Here is a 23,207-nt window from a genome sequence, read left to right as displayed (position 1 = left end):
GTGTAGTTACAAATAACTGCAACCCTGGATACTATCAGCTATAATGATTCCTATACTGAAAATGTATATTTTCACTTGTTGTCTACTGCAGAGTCAGGTATCATTTGCAATTTTTGAGATGACCTGTCTATGAAATAGGAAGTAGTCTGGTTGAAAGAGGTAAAGGGGAAGATGCTCTCCTTATGGAATCAGATTACAATTAAAAGAAAAGGATTACAGATTACATTAAAAGAAAAGAAAAGAGAAGGATTTGCCTAGTACTTCAGTTAACTGTTTGGAGAGGATGTCTGGAGAGAGCAGATGCACCCTTTGCAGAACTCCTAATTTGTTATTTAATAAAGCTAGATGGTTAATGTAACCTGAAACAGTGTAAAATTTATGTACGAGAAATGGGACTTGTCCAACTTAAAAAACAATGAAAAATATTCAACAGAATTTTCATATTTGAGTTAACCACAGCAAGTCAGGATAGAAATTTTCACGGTTTTCATGTTGTGCACTTCTGGGCATCAGCATGAAAAATTAAAGCAGATAGTTCTCGTCAAGGTGTGTTGTTTCATGAATTACTGGAATACTTGTAATCTGTTGTGATTTCTGTTTCTGATGTGAAGTGGGCAAAAGCAGATAAGACAAAAATTCAAAGGTTCTGGAAAAAGAGCAATAAAATAATTTAAATATTTTAATTTGAGAGTACTTTGAAATAGAAGGCGCTCTCTTTGTTTAAAGATGGAAGTGAATGGAGGGGGAAATAATGAGCCACATATGAGAAAGCTTTAGGTGCTTCTATTTTAATCTTTTGTTATAGTTTAGTTGAGAGACAAAAAAGCCAGGAGAGCTGAAAATAATAAATGGATGCATTTTCCCACAAAGTACAGAATTAGGCTACAGCACCCAGTATTTAAAAGGTTTGTACAAAAAAGTAGGAGTTGATATGCATAATAATAACTTTCACTCTTTATACTTAAAATTGTATAAATTTTTATGCCTCAAAACATCACCAAACTGTGATCCAGAAGACGCCAAAGGAAGAATTCCTTCAGCATAATGAATATTAATATTAATTATTTCTGCAGACATACAAGCATATAATATATTTGACTTGGAAGAGTGACTGTTTAAGATCCAGGTATGCCTGCTTTCTATGCACATTGCCAATAAGCTGAATGAAATATAGAATACTGGTTTTGTCATGAGGAAGTAGATGTTGTTTTTGGCATTCCACTTGGGTTAGGAGAACTTCAGCCTAACATGAATGGTCTTGGAAGGAGATGGGAACTGCAAACCAGAGAAAACCTAATGGCTGAGTTTTACATTGTGACCTTTCTCTCCTTTTTGGCCTTGGAGGTATTCCCCATGGCAATTATAAAGTTGAATCAAAGAGATTCCCAAACTGAGGATTTGGAAGTAAAAGTCTACTCTGTATAACATCAGTCTTGCATATTTTCTTTGCCACTCTAAGAATAATGACTTTACTGTAAGGATACCCACTGTGAAGGGCAGCAAGTGTTGCTGTGGAGACAGTTACAAACAGAATATCCAATCAAAGTAAAAGGAAGTAAATTAATTGCAATGGTCCCTTGCTCTTTAACCCATATTTTAGCTTGTTCCAGTAAAACTGCTGGTCTCAGATTGCTTAGCATTGTATGTTGCAAGTCTTCAAGAGGTCTCAGAGGGTTTGGGAAAAGCAAAAGGCAGCAGAACTTCAGAAGATGAACACATGATGCCATGTCCCTGTAACTGCTTTTAAATATGTGGCTGCACAAATGCAGCTCTTAGTTCTCTTCCTCTTAGGGGGACATGGTGCTTCTCTGGATTGAGGTAAACTTCAAGTCTAAACCCATTTGCAGCTTGGGCATTTCAGAATGTGGGGGTGTTTCCTAAATATAATTTCTGTTTGTCTGTGTCAAAGTGTATTTATAAGTTATGAAATTGTCAGCAGAATTTATTTTGCTGACAGAAGTTTCACTGATACTATGCAGAGTAAAAATGCTTTTTATGTTAGTAAATCCATTGGGTTAAATACAGTAAGCGTGGGTGTCCATTAAAGAACCCTTAGAGCTACTACAAAGAGTCTGTTTGCTTGTTGTTCCTTCAGATCCATATTCCTCTGCACAGACTAATTCCTACTGCTAGAATAACAATGAAGATAGAAAGACTACCAAAAAAAAGCACAGTCATTGTCCTAATTCAAAAAAGCACGTAGGGCTTGAGTACTGTGTTCTCAAAGAGCTATGCCTTGCAAATGGAGTTACAAGGTACCTGCACATAGTTGCAGAAAGCAAACTAGTAAGATGTACTGTGCATAAAATAAATCAAATAAAGTATTTTCATTTGGTGTAGAGACGTACAATATTATACTTGAACGGCCAAAAAATAATTCATTAATCTGGGGAAAGAAAATTGAATCACGTAAATACCGCAAATTCAGCAGGGCACTCTAAACACTGTAATTTGTTTTGCCTCCTTACAGCTGGAAGTGGGTGTGTATCTCACTGAGGAGAGGCAGGGGGAATGCTCCTCTCTGTACATCTGTTAATCAAATTTCACTTTCACACTCAGCTGTATAAGGTAGATATTTGCAGTGTGACCACCTGTTTTATTTGATCTTAATCACCTCAGCAGCTGTGATCATACTTATCATCAAGGCCATAGCAATCTCAAAGGTAAATTTAAGAATACAAAGCCACACCATTCCAAAATTTGTCACCTTAGAAGTGAGAAGATGATCTATCCATTCCTGTTATTATTCTGATTATCAAAACTCTGTAAACATTCCCATTTTTCAAGGGAACTTGCCTGATTCTGGAAAGAGGTTTAGGTTAGGGCATGTGTATTAGCTACCCTTCCACCTTTCCCAATCTTTAAAGAATCAATGATGTGACTGTTTGGGACATTCAGCCATTTCTGTAAAATGACTGTGGTCCTGCTGTCTTATATTTTTGCTTCTTTTGTCTCCATTCATGTGTCTCTCTGCACTTCTTGAAATTTGGTCTGCTCTAGAAGACATGATGCAAACCTGTTCTGCTTAAGCAATATTTTTCATGTCAGTTACTAGATGAAAATGGCAAATATTGTGTTAAGCTTAGGTCAGCCCTCATATCTTAGGGAAATGATACCTGTGCACACAAAGTTTCTCGGAATCCTTCCTGAACAGATTGCCTTCAGACTGATTAAAATAATACAGGCGGTGCCAGCTGTGCTGGGCACACAAGGACTCTGTTGTTCAGTTTTGAATTAGTCAGCCTCACGTGGTTCATGATCCTTAGCTCACTGTACAAATACACACCACCAAGATGAAGGCAACAATATTTAGTATTCCCACATAGCCATTTAGTAAGATAGCTAAAAGACAGAAGTATCTCTTTTCTTTATGAATGTAGCAGAAGCATGTAATTGTGGTCACTCCTGAAAAACTCAGCTCACCTAGTAACTGAAGCTGGTTTTATTGTATTTAATAGCCTTAGGATGAATATAGTAGGTGTATTGGGTATTGTACTTCATTTTATTGAGAACTCATTGACAGTCTGATTTATCAGCAAACTAGGCATTGCTATTTTTCATAATGTCACTATAGCATGGAACCATATTTGTTAAAATATGATTCTCATTTTCTCTTTCTAATGTCAAAGCGCCTGAGCTTCTGGTCTCTCTGACAACTGAGAATTGCAGTAATAATGTGTTTTGGCCATTGAGGTCCGAAAATTTTGAATATATAAAGAGATAAACATGTCTAAGAATGGTTTTGCCAGCTCTTATGAAGTATACTTAAAATTCTAATAGTTTATGTTGCAGAACTGTGAAATGACCTCAACATAGTCTTGAAATTTATTAAGTAAATAATACAGTGGTATATTGCTTGGTAATGATTTTCCCTGTGCTGGCATGTTGGTCCTATCACTCAAAACTTGTAATTTAATTTTAAATTATAAAGGATAGGAAGGAATATGTCAGTCCATGTAGGAAGCATCTTTAAAGTGAATGAGAAAATACTCCTCATCAATATAAACACAAAGATCTGAAAAGTAACTATAATGTCTGAGTACAGTTCCTGTAACCATTGTTAAGTTTTCCACATGCTTTGGCTCAAACTCTGCATTAGTGAGGAAACACGCTGTTATTCACATAGTAACCTATTAACATTTCACATCTCTGCTAGTACTTTTTGACTTCACTGTTTAACAAAACCAAAACAATGTTTAGGGAATGGTTTTTAAAAATCTTCCAAAGTAACAGTGTTATACTTTACATGGTCTGTGGGTTTTAGTCACACAAGAATGATTTTAATCAAGTTTGAGCAGGGCTTCTATCTAATCGGCCTGGAAGCTGGGGATATAGTCTACATGTAGGGTCTCTTTGAAAAAGTAGTTTTGAAAACAAATTATGCTACAGAGACATCCATTCTGTCCAAAATAAAGCATGTGTAAGTCAGTTGTTTCTGCTCTTTATTGTCTGTATTGCTTAGTTTCAGGAATAAATCAAGAAACTCTGTAGTTGGAGGCTCTATAAATTCAGAGAAGAAAAACTTCAAAGTCAAGAAGCAATTGATGCCTATAAGCAAGTAGATCAGGACACTTCCCATGTGATGTCAGCATTTCAGCACAGTCTGCTGCCAAGGTGCTTGTAGCAGCAGTGGGATAGCTGTGATAGATGATCTAAGGACTAGGCAAGGTTTGCAGAGTCATTATCTTCATAGGACTGTGATAGGTGAGAAGAACAGATGAGCCTTCATATCTTCACCACATCTAAAACAAAAGTAGCAAACACCAAGAAGCTGAAAACAATTTCTGTGAGGTTGTGTAAATTATGTTTTATAGTTGAGGAATGGGAGCCTTTGTCAAGAAGATTTAAGGAATGTTTGAAGAAAGCCAATGTATTTATATGTGGTTGGCATATCAAAAAGAGTAAAGATTCACGGCTCGTCTGGAACTTTAGGGAGGACACCAAAGAGTCATCTCAGTGGAACAGATGGAGCAGGAGCCTGATTTGAAGATGAGAAAGGGTTGATCATACTTGAACATAACTGTGATTTAGATCTGTTGGAGTATCTGTGTGTTAAATTACAGAATTGCAATTAGCATCCAAGAACTGTGATTATAAATGATAGCTTTTTCTTATGGATGCCACTAAATAGATACATGTGTAACCTCATAGGTAGAACGTAGCAAATAAACTTCTGACACTTAGTCTCCTAAAATAGCAGAAAAGTGCTGTTGAAGTCCAAGTGGATTTTTCTCATTCTTTGTTAATTATTGTATTTCCTATGTCCCAGACAAAAAAGCTGGAAGTGGTATCTGAAATTAGCACACATTTTAACTGCTTAAAGCATTCCCTTTATTCTTGTCCAGTTATATGTAACCTGAATTTAGTGCTTCACTTCTGGAAGCAACACAGGAACCATCAGAAGTAAAAAGAAAGCCTTGATTTCATGCCTGAGATGCTGTGAAACCTGTGCAAACAGCACAAGCCCTCAGGTACAAGCATCAGGCAGTTTTTAACATTGTCCTGGTACCTAACTGAGATGTGTTTGTGTATAAAATGAAGTAAGCTATTTGTCAAAAAAAGCCCTAAGATCCTTAGTTGTATATCTGGTTGAAAGTATCAATATCCTATATGTCAACAGAGCTAATAATTCTACTGCAGTATTTGTCCATAAGTCCTTGGTTTGATTTTTTTGTTGTTGTTGAGCTCAACACCTTGGCTGTTTGGATTCATCAGTTGCCTGTGTCCCTTGGTAAGTCCAGCTGAGTAGGCCTGGCCTGACCAGTGATACTGAGCTCAGCTGACTTGGCCATTTTCTTTAGGTCGAGGCTGGAGGAAGAGACATTGTCTTGTAGATAGAATACAAGAACAGAAGCAAGGAAAGCTTGATCCCAGCTTGTTGTTGTTCACCAAGGAGACAGAATGGAACTACACTGCATGCTAAGACAGGCAGACACTGTGTACATAGCCAACCTTGAAAGCAAAGAGTAACCTGAGAGTAGGATGAAAGATCCACCTGGCCTAGGATCAGGTTTCCAGTGTGGTGAACAGCAAGCTGAAAATAGGGGAAAGCAGCACAGTCAAAGTGACATTCCTCCCAGCCTGCAATGATTTGCAGCTAATGTTCTCTCTGGGTTGGATGTGATAGTAGGTGCTGCAAGCCCCTCCTGTCTCTACATTGAACCTTTCCTGCCTAAGAGAGTTTTTATTGTTTCTGCCGTTCTGTGAGGAAAACCAACTTCAGGAATATGAATATTTGCATCATATAGAGCAGGAGAAGTGGGTTAAAAAAGCTCACAACAGTGGAATTTACTCTGTGGACAAGACAGGACATGAGCAAAATGTCTTGCATATAATATCTCAGGTTGGAAGGCACCCATAAGGATCATCAGGTCCCACTTGCATGTAACAGGTCTATCAGTTTTTCCCAGAAAAAGCCTTCTTCACATACTCAGGCTGATTCTGCAGCAGGTACTCAGTGAGAATGATGGATCTGAAAGTAGTGGGAAGAGTCTGTCCACAAAAAGTCTGGGGATGTTTTGATACTCTTGAATGGCTGTTCTGCTACTCATGCAGTAGAATATTATTAAATCAATTGGTATATTCTGTGCAGCTAAACAGTCCAGAATAAATTTTCAGGTTCAGTTTGCATTTCTGTATCTGGACAATAGGAACATTCCAATACATTTTGTAACTGGATAACAGAATATGTAAAGCAAAGTTGAAAGTTCTTTAAAATGTGGCAAAAGTGAAAATTGATGACATGTTTTGAATTGAGGTTCAGCTTGAAAAAATCAAAATAATGTGAGAAAAAGACAAATGGTACTTGCAGAGCAAAGGCACTGGGCAAAGGTCTTTTAGTACTAAATCACTTAACAAGAAGTGGCAAGGTAAAATTTTAGCTGAGATTACAAGACTACAGAGAATAGTAGGAGAGTCATTACTTACAAGGTTATTTTGCAAATTTAAAGTATAAAATGTAATGATCAAACAAATGTAGGTATGGAGTATTCTAAGTGAGGGGAAGCAGTTATGAAGCATCAACAACTGGAGAGTCACTTTGGCAGGTCAGAGATTTTATTCAGTATTTTAGATTTAGAGTCTACATTAGAGCCTAGTAAGCTGTTGGGAAGAAATAAAGCAGTAATTTTGTGAGAGGGGATGGCATTGTGGCCTTTGTGATCAACCTCTGACCTCAGGAGCAGTTAATCAGGCAGGCTGATCCAGAGCACAGTGTTCTGGAAGTTGCTGCTGCTCAGCCTGGCAAGAAATTGCTATCAAAGCACCTCAAAATTGGTGCTGTCAGTCTTTCTAGATATCAGTTATTCCTGTGTGGTTGGTTGAAGGGGACAGATGTTGAGTGTTTTGGCAGAGTCAGTGAGGAATCGTGGGCTTGGGGGTATCTACTCTGCTAAACAGAGTAAACATGCTGTGGTGTTTAAGCAGGAACCCAGAAATCCCATTCCATGGCACTTCCCCATAAACTGAGAGGCCAGGCTACTTTGTTCTGCTGAGTTCATGCCACTGATCTGCAAAGAAGCTGAGCAATTTTGGATTTCTGAGAGTCCTGGTTGTTGTTATTCTGCTTCACAGGCTGAAGCATCTGAAGTCTTGACACTTGCCTTCTCGTTGGGTTGCCTAGGAGCCCAGCTGGCAAGCAGGCTCATTGTAAAACCTTTCTGCTCTAATGCTGCCTGGTTTCATCAAAATCAAATAACCTCTCTCAGGTATTTCAATCTTGAATTGTCAGTCTTACAGACAACCATCCTGCTTGGGAATTTTGGACCAGCTTTTCATTGATTAACTTGTTTTCAAGACACTAGGTCATGAACTTAGCACTGTGGGGGGTGAGGGTGGGCCCCAACAACACTTTTTAGGGTTCTAATGATATTAGGGCTATGGTGGCAAAATAAAAGAAGAGTGGTGCTAGAATCTTGACTTGCAACTTCAATACTACTTCAATAATATACTTCAAAATTATACTTCAATAATAGGGAAAACAAATGTGGGACGAGGCCCAAAAACCGAACAGCAACCAGAGTAGGAGTCAAAGGTCGAAGACCAAGATGAAGGAGGTTTAGGGTATAAATGTGGGGCAGGAAAGGGGGTGGAGTCGAGGTTAAAGGGCCAGTGGGTACAGGGGAAAGTGGTGCAGAGGTGGAGGGAGGGGAGGCAGGGTCCAGTGGGGTAAGGTGGGTGTGACACTGTGTCAAATGAGGGACAATGGGGGTACAAAGAAGGAAGAATATTCGAGGGGCTGGGAGTGACACTGGAAACTGAGGGTCGGGAATATTTATGAGGCATCAACATGGGTAATCCCTTAACTCCTTGGTACAACAACTGGGACTGCCACAATTCAACAGATGTGTGCCAAGGCCTAGGATTGGGGTACAGGTCTTCTTCTGTAATGGTTGCCTGGCCTGGGACACAGGCCAGGCTGACTCCCACATAGCACAAATAGAAATAGCTCATGATAGCTAGAGGGAGCATATCTCCTGTTTACAATTGAATGCGAATTTCCTTTCTTACCTAGACATCCAAGAGTACTCTTATATAGAGCTTTCAAGGCCATAACTGATCTGTGGTGTGGATTTGAAAAATTACCAATATTCTTAAAGATTCATCTTCTGACATATTTTTCAATATGTATAAATTGATATGTCTGATGAGGTACTTCTGAGGACAAGAATGAGCTCTGTAGGAGATAGTTTGATTTTAAATTGTGCATTGTTTTTCTGGTATATTCTATATCCTATATTATTTATATCACTATGAGCATGTATGTCAGAATATGTGCTCAATTTCAAATTGTTTAAATAGTTTAGCATACAATAATGGGGCTAGAGGGAAGAAGAGCATAAACCTGAAACTACTATATATTTTACTTCTAGAGTGAGCAGCCTCAGCATATGGTGTCTTTGGCTGTTTTTTAACTGCTTTTTTGAAAAAAAAAATCTTCCTTGCTGCATCTTCTGTTATCATTAGACTTGGTAACTGATAGAGGTTTCTTTACTGTGTTATGGAACAATTTTAATATATATATGCTGGGTTTTGGAGGAAAAAATACTGGTCTTCATCTTGGAAAAAGCATGACTATGTACTTCATCAAAGACAACATAAAATTTTATATCAGTGATAAAACAGGGTACAAAAGAATGCTAAATGTTCTGAATAGCAACTGCCTGCTCTTAGTCTGCTGGGAGTTACATCTGAAATGGCTTTAGGTCCTGTGTGTTGGATTTCTGTGTTTCCTCTAGCATAAATTAGTCTTGTCTCTAAAATCTGAAGCCAGAGTCTGATTGTATGAATTCACTATATAGGTAATGACAGAAAATCCTAGCCCAAATGTAAAGGGTTTATGAAGAGCTGTTATTTAACTGTTCAATCTGAAAGACAAACTTCAGAAAAGACATGAAAAATAATAACTTTTAAGTTATTTAAATTGTTATAAGTAACTCTGTATAACCTCTGACATTTGGCAAGACATGAAATCCAGCAGCCTTTATTGTGTTGAATGCCATCAGAAGACCAGTTGGATTTGATGGTGTTAAAGGTCCTTTCCAACCTAAATTATTCTACAGCATTCAATAAAGCCAGAGGATCAGCTGAACTAGCAGCTATGTAGACAGACACTGGAATCAATACTCAAATCTCTCAATTTTTTTTCTGGATGGGATGGAGGAGTAAATAAGATATCTTGCTATTCCCACTTGACTGGTTACTGATACCCAGCACTACATGAGGTTTAGTGGAGTTTCCCTGCAGGATGGAACAGACAGTGCTCTGCTGTTTATCTCTGCAGTGATTCTTGTGAGGAAATGTGGGAAACCAGGAGTGTCCAGTTCCTGTCCTGTCCTCTGCTGGCAGCACCAAAAAGATGACACTAAAAATCACTGTGTCTTTTTAGAAATTCATGTTGCTTAGAGGCACTTTGATGTCATAATTTCAGTGGAAAATGTTCTATAGTTTGAAAATCATGTCACAGTCCTGTTTGATAGCATGAGATGCTTTTCAATATAAGAAAATATTATAATTTTATACATTTTTGTATTATTATTACATACTTGAATACATTTGTGATTTATAAAAATGTTTTCATTCACTTGCAGTCTTCTGTTCCTGTAAACTCTTTTGGTTACTGCCCATTGATGTACCAGTATCAGTATAACAAAATGCAACCAAGTCTACTGTCTATTTTCAATTAAATTTATTCTGTGAATGAATTCTCCTGCAACCTGATCAAGTATCACAAGGTAGATGCAGATGGACTACCAAAATGTGTTACCAAAGAGGGTGAAAGCAATATGTGACACTTTTTGGAGAACTTATTTGTCTTGTCTCCAACACTGACAACTATGTGCAGTCCAAAACTTTTTAGGAGATGCTGTTGGTTTTGACATCCACAAATGAATGAAGTGTTGCTTAAGTACTTATTTTTTTCTCTTTCAGTTATTGCAATGGATGTATGTTAGATCCAGACTGTGGTCTCTGCTACAAATTGAATAAATCAAGTGTTGTTGAGTCCTCATGCATTCCTGTTGATAAAGATTCTACAATGAAAGCAGCTTGGGGCAGGTATGTCACTTGTCAAGATTTCTTAGCCTTGTACTCCACAGAGAGTGTATTTTATGCTATTGAAAACAATTTTGCTTTTACAAAAAGTGTTCAGTTCTTAAGATGTTCAGGAAGAAGAAGAAAACTTGGCATTGTCAAAAATGAGTGGTTACTTCCTAACAATAAATTAAAGCCTTGACCCTGATGTGTGCAGCCCTTTTGGGGTGGTCTGACACTTAGGAAGCATGGCAAAAGTACACTAAAAATGAGGAAACTTACCTTTCCTTAATGTTTTTTATTCATTTGAAGTGGCATATTCCCTAGTTATATACTTAAACCCTCTGAATTTATTTTCATTTTAAATGCATTAATTAAATGATACTTTTAATATTGGCCTACCAAAGAAACAATTAGCATAGCTGAATAAACAAAAATTAGCAAAATCTGAAAAGTTCAAATTGTCAAAAGCATGGGGTTTGATCACAGATTTCTGTGGTTCTGTGCCTGAAAGGGGTGTCATGCCATATGTTTCATTTGAGTGTAAAAACGTGTACATTCATAGGTGCAACTGCAAAATATATCACACCTCTTTCTTGGGCACAAAGATTTCCTGTGAAGTCACAGCAACCTTCAAGTTTTCTGAAGTACTGATTGTTCCTAAGGAATAGCTTTGTGAGTTGGAACGTTATCTTGTGGAGGCTTTATGAATACTTTAGTAATGATTAGGGCTTGGATTAGGGTTTAGAATGGTTCAGAGCCACAAGGGAATTATGTAATTACTTCTTCTGATAAAACCACCTCGACATAATTCTTCTCAGCTACCCACACACCATGAACATACCTAGGGAATAGGCAAAGGTTTGTGTGGTGGTTTGGGCCTCTTTTTTTTTCTTAACTTTCATACATACTTCTCAAAATTTAAACCCAACTGTCTTAATGGCACTGAGTCATATTGGACAGAGGTTGAAAAGTATGAAAATATCTACTAATTGTAGAATCATTATTATAAAACTACTCTAAAATTGAACTCATTTTGATTTCCATACCATTAGGCCTAGTAATTAATTCCAGGTGCAGAAAAGAGAAGCTTATATTTTTAAATCCTAATTTAAAAGCACTTTGATCATTTTGGGGCTATTGCAGTTAATAAATTACTGTGAAAACTAAAAAAATCTCATCTGACCTGCTTGTTCTGTGACTAACTTCAATGTCACATTATGGAACATCCCTTGCATGTTGCCTGATAGCCTGATGTGATCTGCACCATGTGGACTCTCATATTTGTAAGGTAACAGATATCTCTTTATATTCCAAGTCAACATTCATTTCCTATATGCTGTAGTTTTAAGTAACTTGTCTGTAATTAGCAGAATCACACTAGAATGCTAATAGAAGACATACATGCAAACAAAAACTTGTTATTAATAGTTGATAGATAAAATTAAACTTTATTTCAATAGCCAGTGTTATTGTTTAGCTCAGTAAATGTAAGCATAAGCAATTTTTTAATATTCATGATTCAGTCTCACATAGACTCTGCTGTACAGCCTATTAGAGCAAATTAGATAGGGAAGAAAAAATATTTCCTTTTCATATTGCAAAATGCAGTCTTTCCATGTGCAAGAATTCCATAGCATGAGGACCCTGCTTAAAATCCTTCAAGAGGAAATGAAAAAATTTTATATATGTTATATTGGTAGTCACCATTGTGAAAGTTCTGCCTTAAGATGGAAAACCAAAAAAATATTCACATTTCTTTTTCTAAATATTCATCACCATTTCTAGTGTTTATTTTGTTAATTTCTCTCTTACCTCCACCTGATCTGTGTAATCAGGCAGTTTTCAAAAAGCTGATCCTTCAAGCTGTGAAATGTCAGGTGGCACCTTCTGTGCCTTCCAAGCCCTGTGGAAGGGGGAAGCATTTTACCTCCTCCTTTTCGTTCTGCCTCCTCCTCACAGGTACATGTATTTCTGCTTACTGGCCCAGGGGAATCCCCATCAATTTTTGTTTCCAAGGGCTCACAGGTTTGCTCAAATCCTGAGTCTGCTTTACAGCAAAATCAGTTGTGTCTCAGACCAGCCTGAGGCATCTGTATCTCCCTGGCAGCATAGGGAGAACAAGTGCCTGAGACAAACTGACAGCCCTTTCTTTCACAAAGTTCCTTTGTCACAAACTAGATCATTATGGTGATCAGAAAGCAGTATAATAATTTGAAAGACGATTTTTTGAGTATGGACAGCTGATAGCCACAATTATCAGCAGCCTCTTTTGTAACTCTTGTGTATCCTGATGGCTTCATGCCATCTGGTATTAGACAAATGAGTTTAAATGCTTAAAACCTCCAGGGTTACACTTGGCTCATGGAAAATCTATTTTGCCATTAATTTTGCTCAGGAGAGAAAGACCTGTGTTATTTGTTTGGGACTTGTTGGACCTCATATGTCTGAGCGTTAGCAGAAGCAGCAGCCCTCAGGATGCTGATGCAGGTGTTAGAGCTCCTCCTGGGCTCGGGCTGACAGTGCCATGCAGAACATTTTACTGCTGCTGTGGTCACACCTTGTTTATTATTTTCCTGCTGGAAAGCTGGGAAGTGCAGTCATCTGAAGCCCAACTGCCCTGATATTTACTTAGGGCCTTACCTATTCCTCATGTATAAGCTACCACCAAGGTGAGAGGTGCTCAGAAGCACTAACAGAAAAGGCCTTGTCATGTATTTTTTAAAGCTCTCAGCAGCCATACAGGCTGACATAGGAAACTTCTATTTATGTATTTATAGCTTTGCACTGTTTTTCTCTGCTGGTCCCAAGGTACTTCGATTACACTGATGTAGCAGGAAATGCTTTGACTATTACCATAAAATACTGTAATGCATTTTATTTCCAAGAAATTTCCCCAGTGCCAGCCAGGTGTACTGGATACCACCTCCAATGTTAATTGCATTTATTTGGTTACAGTATGTTCTACATTGAGAAGTTCTGGGGAGGGGAGGGAAAAGAGCAGAATTTCAGTCTCCTGTGGCTGCCAGCAAGGCTGTTTATGTTGCTGTGGTTGTCATAGAAACCCAGGGAGACAATTAAAGCATCCACATATTTTTCAAGAAGAATATAGCGTTTGGGTTCTGTTGAATGTTGGAAACTCCGTGGCTGGCAGTGGCCCTGGGGGAGAGAGAGACTGCACAAGAATAAATCTGAGTCCAAGTCAGAGCTTAAGCAGCATGGGTGATGTGCAATGGGTGTGCCTGTAAGATCATGCATGGACCACAAGCAATAGAAATTGTTCATTATTTAATCAGTTACATAAGCACAACTGGTATTAGAATAACCCAGAGAGGAGTGACTTGCCCAGGGCACCAGCACAGGCAGGTGCTTTGCTGCCCTGGGTATTTCTGAACCAGTTAACAAAATAGCTGTTGACATGCAAGTCTTGCTGCCTCCAGCTCTGCCCAGGGACACGTAAAGGATGATTCCAAGACAGTGAGCAAGAATATTCTTAAATTATTATTTACTTTGTAGCAAAAGAAGAAGAGCTGTGTATCTTTTCTTTCGGTGTAGTCTCACGGTTCTGCACTGGGACTCTGTTTTCCAAGATTTAAGGAAGTTTTGCACTTAGCAGTAGCACAGAAAGCCTTTTAATTCTGTTCTTCATGAACATTGAATTATGAAATTCCCATGAACTTTATAAAAAGCATTATCTCACTTGATGGGAATGCAATGGGAAGGTTCCAATATGAAGCTCCGGTGGCACAACAGAGGTCATGGGCAGAGTCCCTCTTTGAGCCAGGACAAAATGTAGAGGTGATTGCTATGCTTTCTGGGTTTTCCCCACAATTACAATTACTCCCACAGTACTCAGAGAAATTTTTCTCTTGAAACTTCTCTGTGTGTAATTGCAATACTTCTAAAGGTCAGCCAAGAATGAAGAAACTTTAAATTGCATTACTACCCTTACAGTTGAAAGAATGACAGCAAGGGAAGGAGCTACTTACAGTGCCTTGATGTGACATTAACCTTGACATGAGGATGTTGTCAAGACGACAGCAGACCTGCAACTGAGCTAAAATGCTCTCATGAGCAACTCTGAGCAGTCTTCCTCTGGAGAGAATGATGTTGATTTTATACAGTAAACAATTATGAAGAAATAATAACATCATCATCAGATCAGAGACAAGCCTAGAAACCATCCTGTCCATGCAATTAGCTGGCAGGTCCCCAAAGGAGAATGACTGGGAGCAGAAATCTGTAAAGATAGAGGAGATGAGTGATTTGCTTTTTTCAGCCATTTTTGTTAACTTTGTTAGAGGAACATCTCCCTGCCTGGGGAGTTTAATGTTTCATGGAGAATTCTGCTTTTCTCAATATAAAGAAGCACTCTCCTCTCAAAGGACAGCCAGTGCAGAAGAGCTCTGTCTTTGGGAAGCTCTGTTTTCCTCTAGCCTGTGCTCTCCTGAGCATCTTCCTTCCGTGTAAAATGAATGACATGTTTACAGATTCTCAGTAATGCTGTTAGTTTTCACTGTGTGCCTGTTGCTCATATCTGCTAGTTTGCTGAGGTGTTTAAATGTGTCTTGGAAACCTCTTTGGGGGAAAAGTGGGTTTGAATTGTCTGTGCAGAGAGGAAGCCTGTCAGGCAGGCAAACACTCTTTCTCAGCTTCAGGAGTGCGCCTAATGACCTTGGCATTAGAGCCTGGATGCTAACTAGATTCCACTGGTTAAAAAAATAAATTCATGGGAGTTCATTAGCTGGATTCTCAGACAACAGATTGGTTTATTTCCAACAGGGGACATACCAGTGTCTGTCACAGCCTTGAGAGTGTTCTGGAGAGCTTTACATTCATGCAGTGCTGCCTGTGTCTAATACATAGCAGATGAGACTCTTAAAACTATTAGAATACTTTTTCTTTGTAAGAACAGTAGACTTTTCTAAAAATACTTTTCCCCCTTGTAGATAAAAAGACAGATATGTAAGTTCATTATGCTTGCTTTGCATCATGACAGATGCATTTGTAAAAGTTCCTATGACTGCTTTACTAATGCAAGAAATAATGTGTGTGTGTATGTGTATTTACACATTTGAAGGCTGAGAATCTGTTTTCAGTATGTCATGGGAAACAGCATTATGGACTTTTGCTGTTACCACGGAAAGATTAGTCCCAGAGCAATCTTTCAGGAATTAAGCATTCTGCTGTCCATGGGTAGATGTGGCTTGTTTTGTCATGCAGAAAGTATTGGTAGAAGATTTTATTGCTGAAATGGTTATTTGAAACCTTTCTACAAAGATCTGCATTGAAAATTCATTCTTAACTCAACAGTAATTAGAGGAGAAACTAGTATTTCTCTTACCAAGTCGTCAGATAAATAGATTAAGCTTATTCGTAGGATTGTGGTTCTCTTATTTACCACATAAAAAATTATAGTGGAGGGAGTAAATTACTGAGGAAAGTAGCAGGATTAAGAGAATATTCACATCTGCATGTATGTTGGCAGCACTCAGAAGAGTTGTGATTATAACCAGTAGTCTTAGAGAAATCTCTTGATGAACAATATGGTAAATGTTAGCTAAATTGAAATATTCATCACTTCAGTAGGAACCAGAACATGAAACGCCCCCTCTCTGCCTCAATATTGTTTAGAAAAGAAAATCAAGATATATGCAGTATTATATTCTGATTACCTTCCCCAGTGCTAGTAAGTATGAAAACCTGGAACAGCTGGGTGGCAGGGCACAATCATATTTGCTCTGTTTGATTAGAAGTGTGTACTTCAGCACAATAATATCTATTAGTGAGGTATGTGAAAACAGAAATTAAAAGAAGATCTGAAACTGATTATAGTCTTTGTCACCCAAAGCTCTAAGGCACGAGGTCTTTCATGGGAGGGTTATCAGGCATGTAATCACAGTCTAATGGTTGCATATATCAGTGTCATTTGTAAAAGGGATGTAGAGGAGGAACTTAAGAAATCTTGTAAGCATATTTTAAAGCCATTTCTGCTAACTGTAAGAGCAAAGAGGAAGAATAGAAAGATAAAGTAATGTAGAATACTGTGTCCTTAATCCTTGATGAGCCTGTCTTATTGGTGATGCAGGAGTAGGTACTAAGATAAGTGGAAGTCTAATGTTCAATCCCTTCAGCCACTCTTCCTGCTCAAATCTTAAAGACATCACACTTTAAAATTATTTAAAAAGGAAATTATTTCGTGGTGGAGCTGAGAACCATAATAAGCTCCTTTTAAGCATGTACAAAGATGGTGAAATCTATATATGTGCTGAAATACTGTAAGGGTGTAATTAAATAATTGAGGGTGGAATTTTATTGTAACTTTAATAAAAGATAGTCTTGTCTTTTTTTAAAAACTGTGTTAAAGAGGGAAGACTTTTTTTAATTACTGTTATAATATAATTATATTTTAATTTAATGCCTGTACAAAAAAGGTACTTTGTATATTATAGCTGCATTTTAGGTCTAAAATAACCAGCAGAGCAACATGATAATCTAAATTGAAACTATTTACATTCCTTTCAGATAATTACTTAGGAATTACTATTAATAGCTCTAACACACTATTTCTCCTCAACCAGTGGCAAATCCTGGATGTTTGAAAAGCCTTGTTATGAAGTGAGTGTGTTCTGACTAGGAAATGTTTAATTTTTATGCTGAGGACAGAATCTATTTGTTGGAGACACCCAGCACAAAATACGATTTTAAAGTAGGACTAGTTAGTTTGAAACACTGTCTGTACATTTGGTCTCTACCCATTCCTTTTTATTGCATTTTGCTGCTAAACATGCTTATGGATCTTACTCCAGGTTACTAGTTAAAAGGCATTCTGGTAGGGAATGCCAACTGCTATTTGGGTTACTTGGTACAACTACTTTAGATGCTTGTAGCATTGAGGTAATTGGAATATAAAAACAAAAGTAGCCCTTGAGCTAAAACATTATCAATTGAATGCTGGTGTCTGGAAAAATTGTATTATTTAAATGGAAAAATGTTTGAGTCAGTGCTCTTCGTTTTAAAAGTGGTCCAAAGAAGAAGAAGTTATGGTGTTCAAAATTTACATATACATCTGCTGAAGAAGCAAGCTTTCAGCTTTTTTCAGTCATTCTCTGGTCAGCTGAAGGGGAACTAAAAGAAAAATACTCTTGTTCCCTGTTTAAAAAGCATGTTTGCTACTAGCTGGCAAAGGAGATAGGAAAGCAAAGGAGAAAAAAATGCCAGTGTGTACGAGAGAATTGTCAGTCTCTCATCAGTGTGCTTAGAGGATGAGGATAATTCCTGCAGCTTTTCTCTCTCCCTTATGAAATGTACATTAGAGAGCCTTTATTGCCCATAGGAGCCTGCTGCTAATTAGCTTCTCCAGCTGCTCTTCTTCTTGGGGACAGATTGAGAGATGTCAGTGCCTGGCTCCTGGGGCTGTGTTCAGCACAGGGGTCTGAGAGGGGCACAGCAGAGTGGGGGCTGCTGCTGGGACAGACATGGGATTTCCCTTCCTGTCTTGGAGCCCAGGAAAGGGAACTGACTCATATTCAAGAGCATGTGGATTTTTTTTTTCTGAGGGGAGAATTTCCAATAGTTGTTTTTCACATTTATTTGGTTATTGACTGTGAAAATTGAATTGAAACAAAAATAATTTGTGATGACTGTCGCAGCAGATTCCTTTAGGCTTTTACACTGTGAAATGGATTTGCTAAAATTAAATTCTCAGTTTGGAGGGTGGAAAATATTTTGGAAAGACCCATGTGGTAGAGGATTTTTACTGTTAAAGACCATTCAACAGGGCTGAACACAGACCTCCATACAGAAGCTTGTACCTTTAACAGCATCCCTAATCCACATCTTATATACCTTTATTCCATACTAATAATTCTTCAATAATCACAACATTGTATACAGTAAAATTTTCATATTGTCCCTTCTTATAAGAAGGGAGTTTTTAGAGTATTTTTTACTTTTGAGAGAAAGCAAATCGACACATTTTTGCAGTAGGACTGTTGAATAACTCAGTATGTTTGGTAAGTCATAGAGATTACTGTACATGCTGTTTGCATGTGTGGTTCATTTCCTTGAGAATGGAGGCAGTAACATCAATCCCTCACTGCACAAGAGGAACTGGAATTATTGATTCCTTTGATTTAAAATCATGACCTTACTTTAACTCAGCTTGTTGGTTAGTACGGGCTAGGAAGTGGGCAGTCTGGGAAGTGGCAGGTCATACTTCTCAACAGCAGCACATTGGGCATTTCTTCCTCCTTGCAGGATGGATAGACTTCCTTTTGCGTGTACATTTCCACAGCTATCACATTAGTTTTGCTTAGATAATGGTAAGGGGCAAATTTGAGGTTCTGCTTGATTATTGAGTTCTTCAGACCTATGATTCAGATGGGGTGTGTTTCCATATTTTTTTTGGAAAAATAGCTATTTTTAAGAAGCACTTATTTATGTAAAACTCTTCTTAGATGCCAGAGGCCATGAAAGATAGATGGTTACTTTGATTTCTGCTGAGTTCTTCGACTGTCACATCCCAGACTGACACATCCCTGTCACAACTGTTGAGTTGCATATAATAGTGAAGACTTTGGAACCCAAAGTTCATAAATTTAATAAACTAGAGATAATGTAATGTAATGTAAACTTTTCGCTTATGTATTTTATAAAATTTGTTAGATTAGGCATGGGTATTGCACCTGCATGCACAAATCAAAGCAGAGCAACACTCTATGCTAAGTGCTCGCTCTCACAAATCAGGCATGAAATAGTTATCTTGTTTTAAGTGTTCTTAGAGCCTTAGGGCTTCATTTTCAGTTACAACATTAATGATTCTCACTGAATTTTAGGGCTGACAGCAGAGGAATCTTCTTTGGAGAGCTCTGCTGGGTGATCTAATTCAGAGCCTCCCCGGTACAGCAGGGATGGGTGGAGATGCAATGCTTCCTTCCCCTTCTGAAACAGGTTTCTCTGAGCTTTTTAGGGCAGAGCTATTGCCACCTACTGGAATTAGGGAAAAGTTCTGTTTAAAAAATGCTGTTCCATCATCTGTTTAAAATAACGAATGCAAATTCTGAAGTATTGTCTGGTTAGATTGCAGTTGTGATGGCAAACAGTTGCTGGTAGTAGTTAAAATGTAATATTTGTGTTTGAATTGCTGTCAGAGAAAACAAATGTCACAGTTCAGTACTTAGATGGAAGGTTATGGTGGTCAAAATGTTACTGTTAGAACTTTTGAAATATAAACTTTAAATGTATGTCAATAACTATAAATTAAATAGAGCAGGGAAGTGCTAAAAAGCATGCTAATGCATGTAATATTGATCTCCATTTTAAACTCCTTGTTCTTATGTGGTTTTTTTGTCTCAAATTCGACAAGATTAGCAAATCTAGAAAGTTCCCTCCTCCTTTTGTTTCAGTAAAAATTTCCAAAGGATTGGTACTTTATTCTCTCTTCAATTCCCATTGAAATATGTGGTTAACTGAGGTTTTAAGGTATTAATAGTGCTATGGAAAATTGTTTCTGCACCGTGCTGGTTTGGCTGGCAACACAGGGTCTGCTGCCTGGAATAAGCAATAAACTATCTGTAAAGCCTCAGCATTGTGCCTGCAGCCACAGAGCAGACCCAGGTTTTGATGGAATTGTGTCACCACATCCTATCTGTGGTTGGAGTTTGGGGTTTGGGTGGGATTTGCTTTGTTTTTCTAAATTGAGCTATAAAATGCTGCCATTCCTCAGTAACTTCACATACCAGGTTTCAACATTAAAGTACAGTTTTTATGCTACCTCTGTATTGTCTAAAACTTTGGGGTAGTTAAAAGCAATACATTTTTTTCTCTTTATTGTTTTCTAAACTGTTTGGAAGCATTCAGAAAATAAAAAAAAGATTGTTTTATAGAACCTACTTCATTTTGAGAGTTAACTTCCAGTGAATATTTGTACTGAATTGCAACAACCTCCTTGATTTCTTTCTTTGGTCTTTAATTAGCACAGTCTTGAAAATGCTTTTGACAGTTGTAACTCAAGGGATGCTTTTGACGTGATAACATTCCTTTGACATTACCACTGGCACATGGTGAACAGCACAAGCATCAATAAAGTAAGAATAGGAAGTCTGGATGGAATTTGTTTAAATCAACTTCAGATGTCTAAAACTGTGACCTTGAGCTGTCTTTTCATCCCTTGACTAATGGAATAGAAAATGTTCCTTTTTGTTACTTTGCAGCTGTTCTTTGCCTGTGTTTTAGAGAATAGACTTTCATATGCCATGCCAACATTTCTTGCATGCTGTTCTGTTAATATTTCTTCAGCTAATATTAAAATATTTATACTTACTATTATTGAGGCCTGCACTCAGCCCTTCCCACCAGTATTCATTGGAGCAATCTTTCTTTATATAGCATACAAAAGAGGAATCTCCTGGGAGAGCTGATATTTCTGCAGTGATTAGACAGCTGGTGGATATTTCTGTTATAACCAATAGAACTTTGGAATTATAATTTTTAAGAAAATGTAAATTCAGGTGAAAAAACAAATGAGATTAAACATCAGGTGGATATTTATTTTATGGTAAACCTGCATGAAAGTCCAAAGTACTGCATTTGTCGTCATAATCTTCAGACCAGTTTGTTTCAGTAATTATTGAGTGTTAATGCTGCAATCAGAGAGACTAAATACTTTTAAATCTGGAAAGCAAAGCTAGAAGTTCTTCTGTTCTGTCAGTAGTTTGATTGCAGTCTGGTGGTCCATCCATAGGCTCTCAAACATGTAAGAGCAGGCACGATCCAGAACTCCCACCAAAAACCCCAGGAGCAGCAGAACAGCTGCAGTTCAGGGCAAGTCCAGGAGCACTGAGGTACAGCGAGGGGTCTGCACACAAGTGAGAGCTCACTGAGCTAGTCCACCATGGATGCTCAATGGCAGCCTGTCTTTAACAAAAAATACTTGAATCTCCTACATTTATAAGTGTTTTTGTCCTGAAGGAGCTCTAACAGAAGGAAGCCTGCCTGCCTGTAGGCTGGAGTATGGAGTGACTGAATCTCTCTGGTTTCTGCTAGAAAGCCTCGGGCAGCACCAGGTAGCTCTGGCAGCCCCCAAGGTGACTGATAGACACTTTCCAGTTAGTGCTCATCTCTGAAATTCCCTGAAGGTTTGTCTTTCAGAAGAAATGGCCAAATCATTAATGAACACTCTCCCTCCTTTCAGAGAAGTAGGGGAAGCTGGCAATGACTGGATGAAGCCAGACTGGATGTGCATGCTCACTGATGAAACTGATTGTTCCAAAAGGGAACTATTTCTGTATAACCACAGAAAAGCCACTAAACAATCTTTAAAGCACATTCTGGGGTCACAGGGAGTCCACAAGCCTTTCTCAACCATGATGGCTGTCAGGAGGGAAATAATAGCTCATTCTGTTTCCAGAATGTCTCTGTGATACCTTTTTGCTGGTTGTCATGCAGACACAGCTTTGTGCTTATATTTTAAATTTGTGAAATGGCATCTACTTCACAAGCAGTTAAATATTCCCAGATGTCATTTTTCTCAAGGGTTTGCCATGTGCCTGTGCTCTTACTGTGGCATGAGATGTTTCTTTTCAGTTTGTGCTTGATTGCAGTGAGCACGATTAAATGGAGCTTTTGTGGAAGCCACCAAGGTGCTGGCAGCAGGAATTCTCATAAGTCCCACTGGCCATTCTGTGTGCAAGTCACATCACTGAGCCACAGCCCCTCCACACACATCACATCTCCATCTTGACCTGTACATGAATACATGAGTATAAAAGTGTCGTAGCACCCAAATTGTGGGTCTTTCCCTCTGCCATATCATGGAGTTTCTTCCACCCCATCTGGTAGAATGCAGTGGGTTTCTTATTTTTTTAATATTACTGTAATACTAAAATATTTATTGATCATAGAAAAGACTTTAAAATGTTGGGTAGTATCACTTTCATCACATTTAATCAAATTTCTAAACATTCTCTGCTGATCTGCACCTCTGGGAATTTCTTCAAGAGTTGATAATACCTGAAAGAAAGAAGTACAAGAACTGCAGCATTTAACTGAAATCTTTCAGTATGAGAATTAGGACTGAACTAAACTGAATCTTTATCTCTTACTGGATCTTTCTTATTTTGAGGGTTGGCTAAGAATTTTTAAAAGCAGCACTGGAATCTGGGAGGCTTCATGACTTACCGAGGGCATGCTGCTGGAGCCCACATTTTATAAAGCACTTATAAAGTGTTTGGCGTTCTCATTAGTTTGGAAGCTACAAGAAATAGTAGAACATGTCTTGAAAGAGAATAAAAGATTTAGGGTTAGTAAAGTTGTTCAAGGACACAAACAAATAAATTTTTTTTTTATGAGAGGTGAACTCTCAGTAGACCACTGTGCACAATTGCTTGTAGAGCCACAAACCATAGCAACAGGATATGCTGTAGGGACAAACCCAAGATTTATATGCATACTAAGAATATTTCAGTAAGAATTGCCAGACAGTTTAGTGATTGTGAAACATGCTGTGGTTATTTTTAATTTTTTGAATCAATGTGTTCTACATATGAAAAAGCAGGAAAAGGTACTGAAGGTCTCAATCTTTAAAGTACACAGATATAAGTTTTCTGTAAAGCATTGGAGTATGTCCTTGACAGGGGAAAAACGGCAGAAATCTTACATTGCCTGCTGTTGCCTTT

At 38.0% G+C, this 23,207-nt stretch overlaps 1 protein-coding gene across 4 annotated transcripts in view; it reads left to right on the top strand.

Moving 5' to 3' along the window:
• Window positions 1-23,207, top strand: part of SLC2A13 (solute carrier family 2 member 13) — a 153,172-nt gene that overhangs the window by 100,683 nt on the left and 29,282 nt on the right. For all 4 annotated transcript variants that reach the window (XR_008842526.1, XM_056513492.1, XM_056513481.1 and 1 more), the window contains exon 7: window positions 10,429-10,554. Coding sequence is in view for 3 of the 4 variants with exons in the window: in XM_056513492.1 (XP_056369467.1) it covers window positions 10,429-10,554 (126 nt within the window). In the remaining variant the exon portion in view is untranslated. The remainder of the gene's footprint in view (window positions 1-10,428; window positions 10,555-23,207) is intronic.

The sequence above is a fragment of the Oenanthe melanoleuca genome, chromosome 1A (assembly GCF_029582105.1).
Source record: "Oenanthe melanoleuca isolate GR-GAL-2019-014 chromosome 1A, OMel1.0, whole genome shotgun sequence".
Taxonomy (NCBI): Eukaryota; Metazoa; Chordata; class Aves; order Passeriformes; family Muscicapidae; genus Oenanthe; species Oenanthe melanoleuca.
This window is presented reverse-complemented; position numbering and strand designations above follow the sequence as displayed.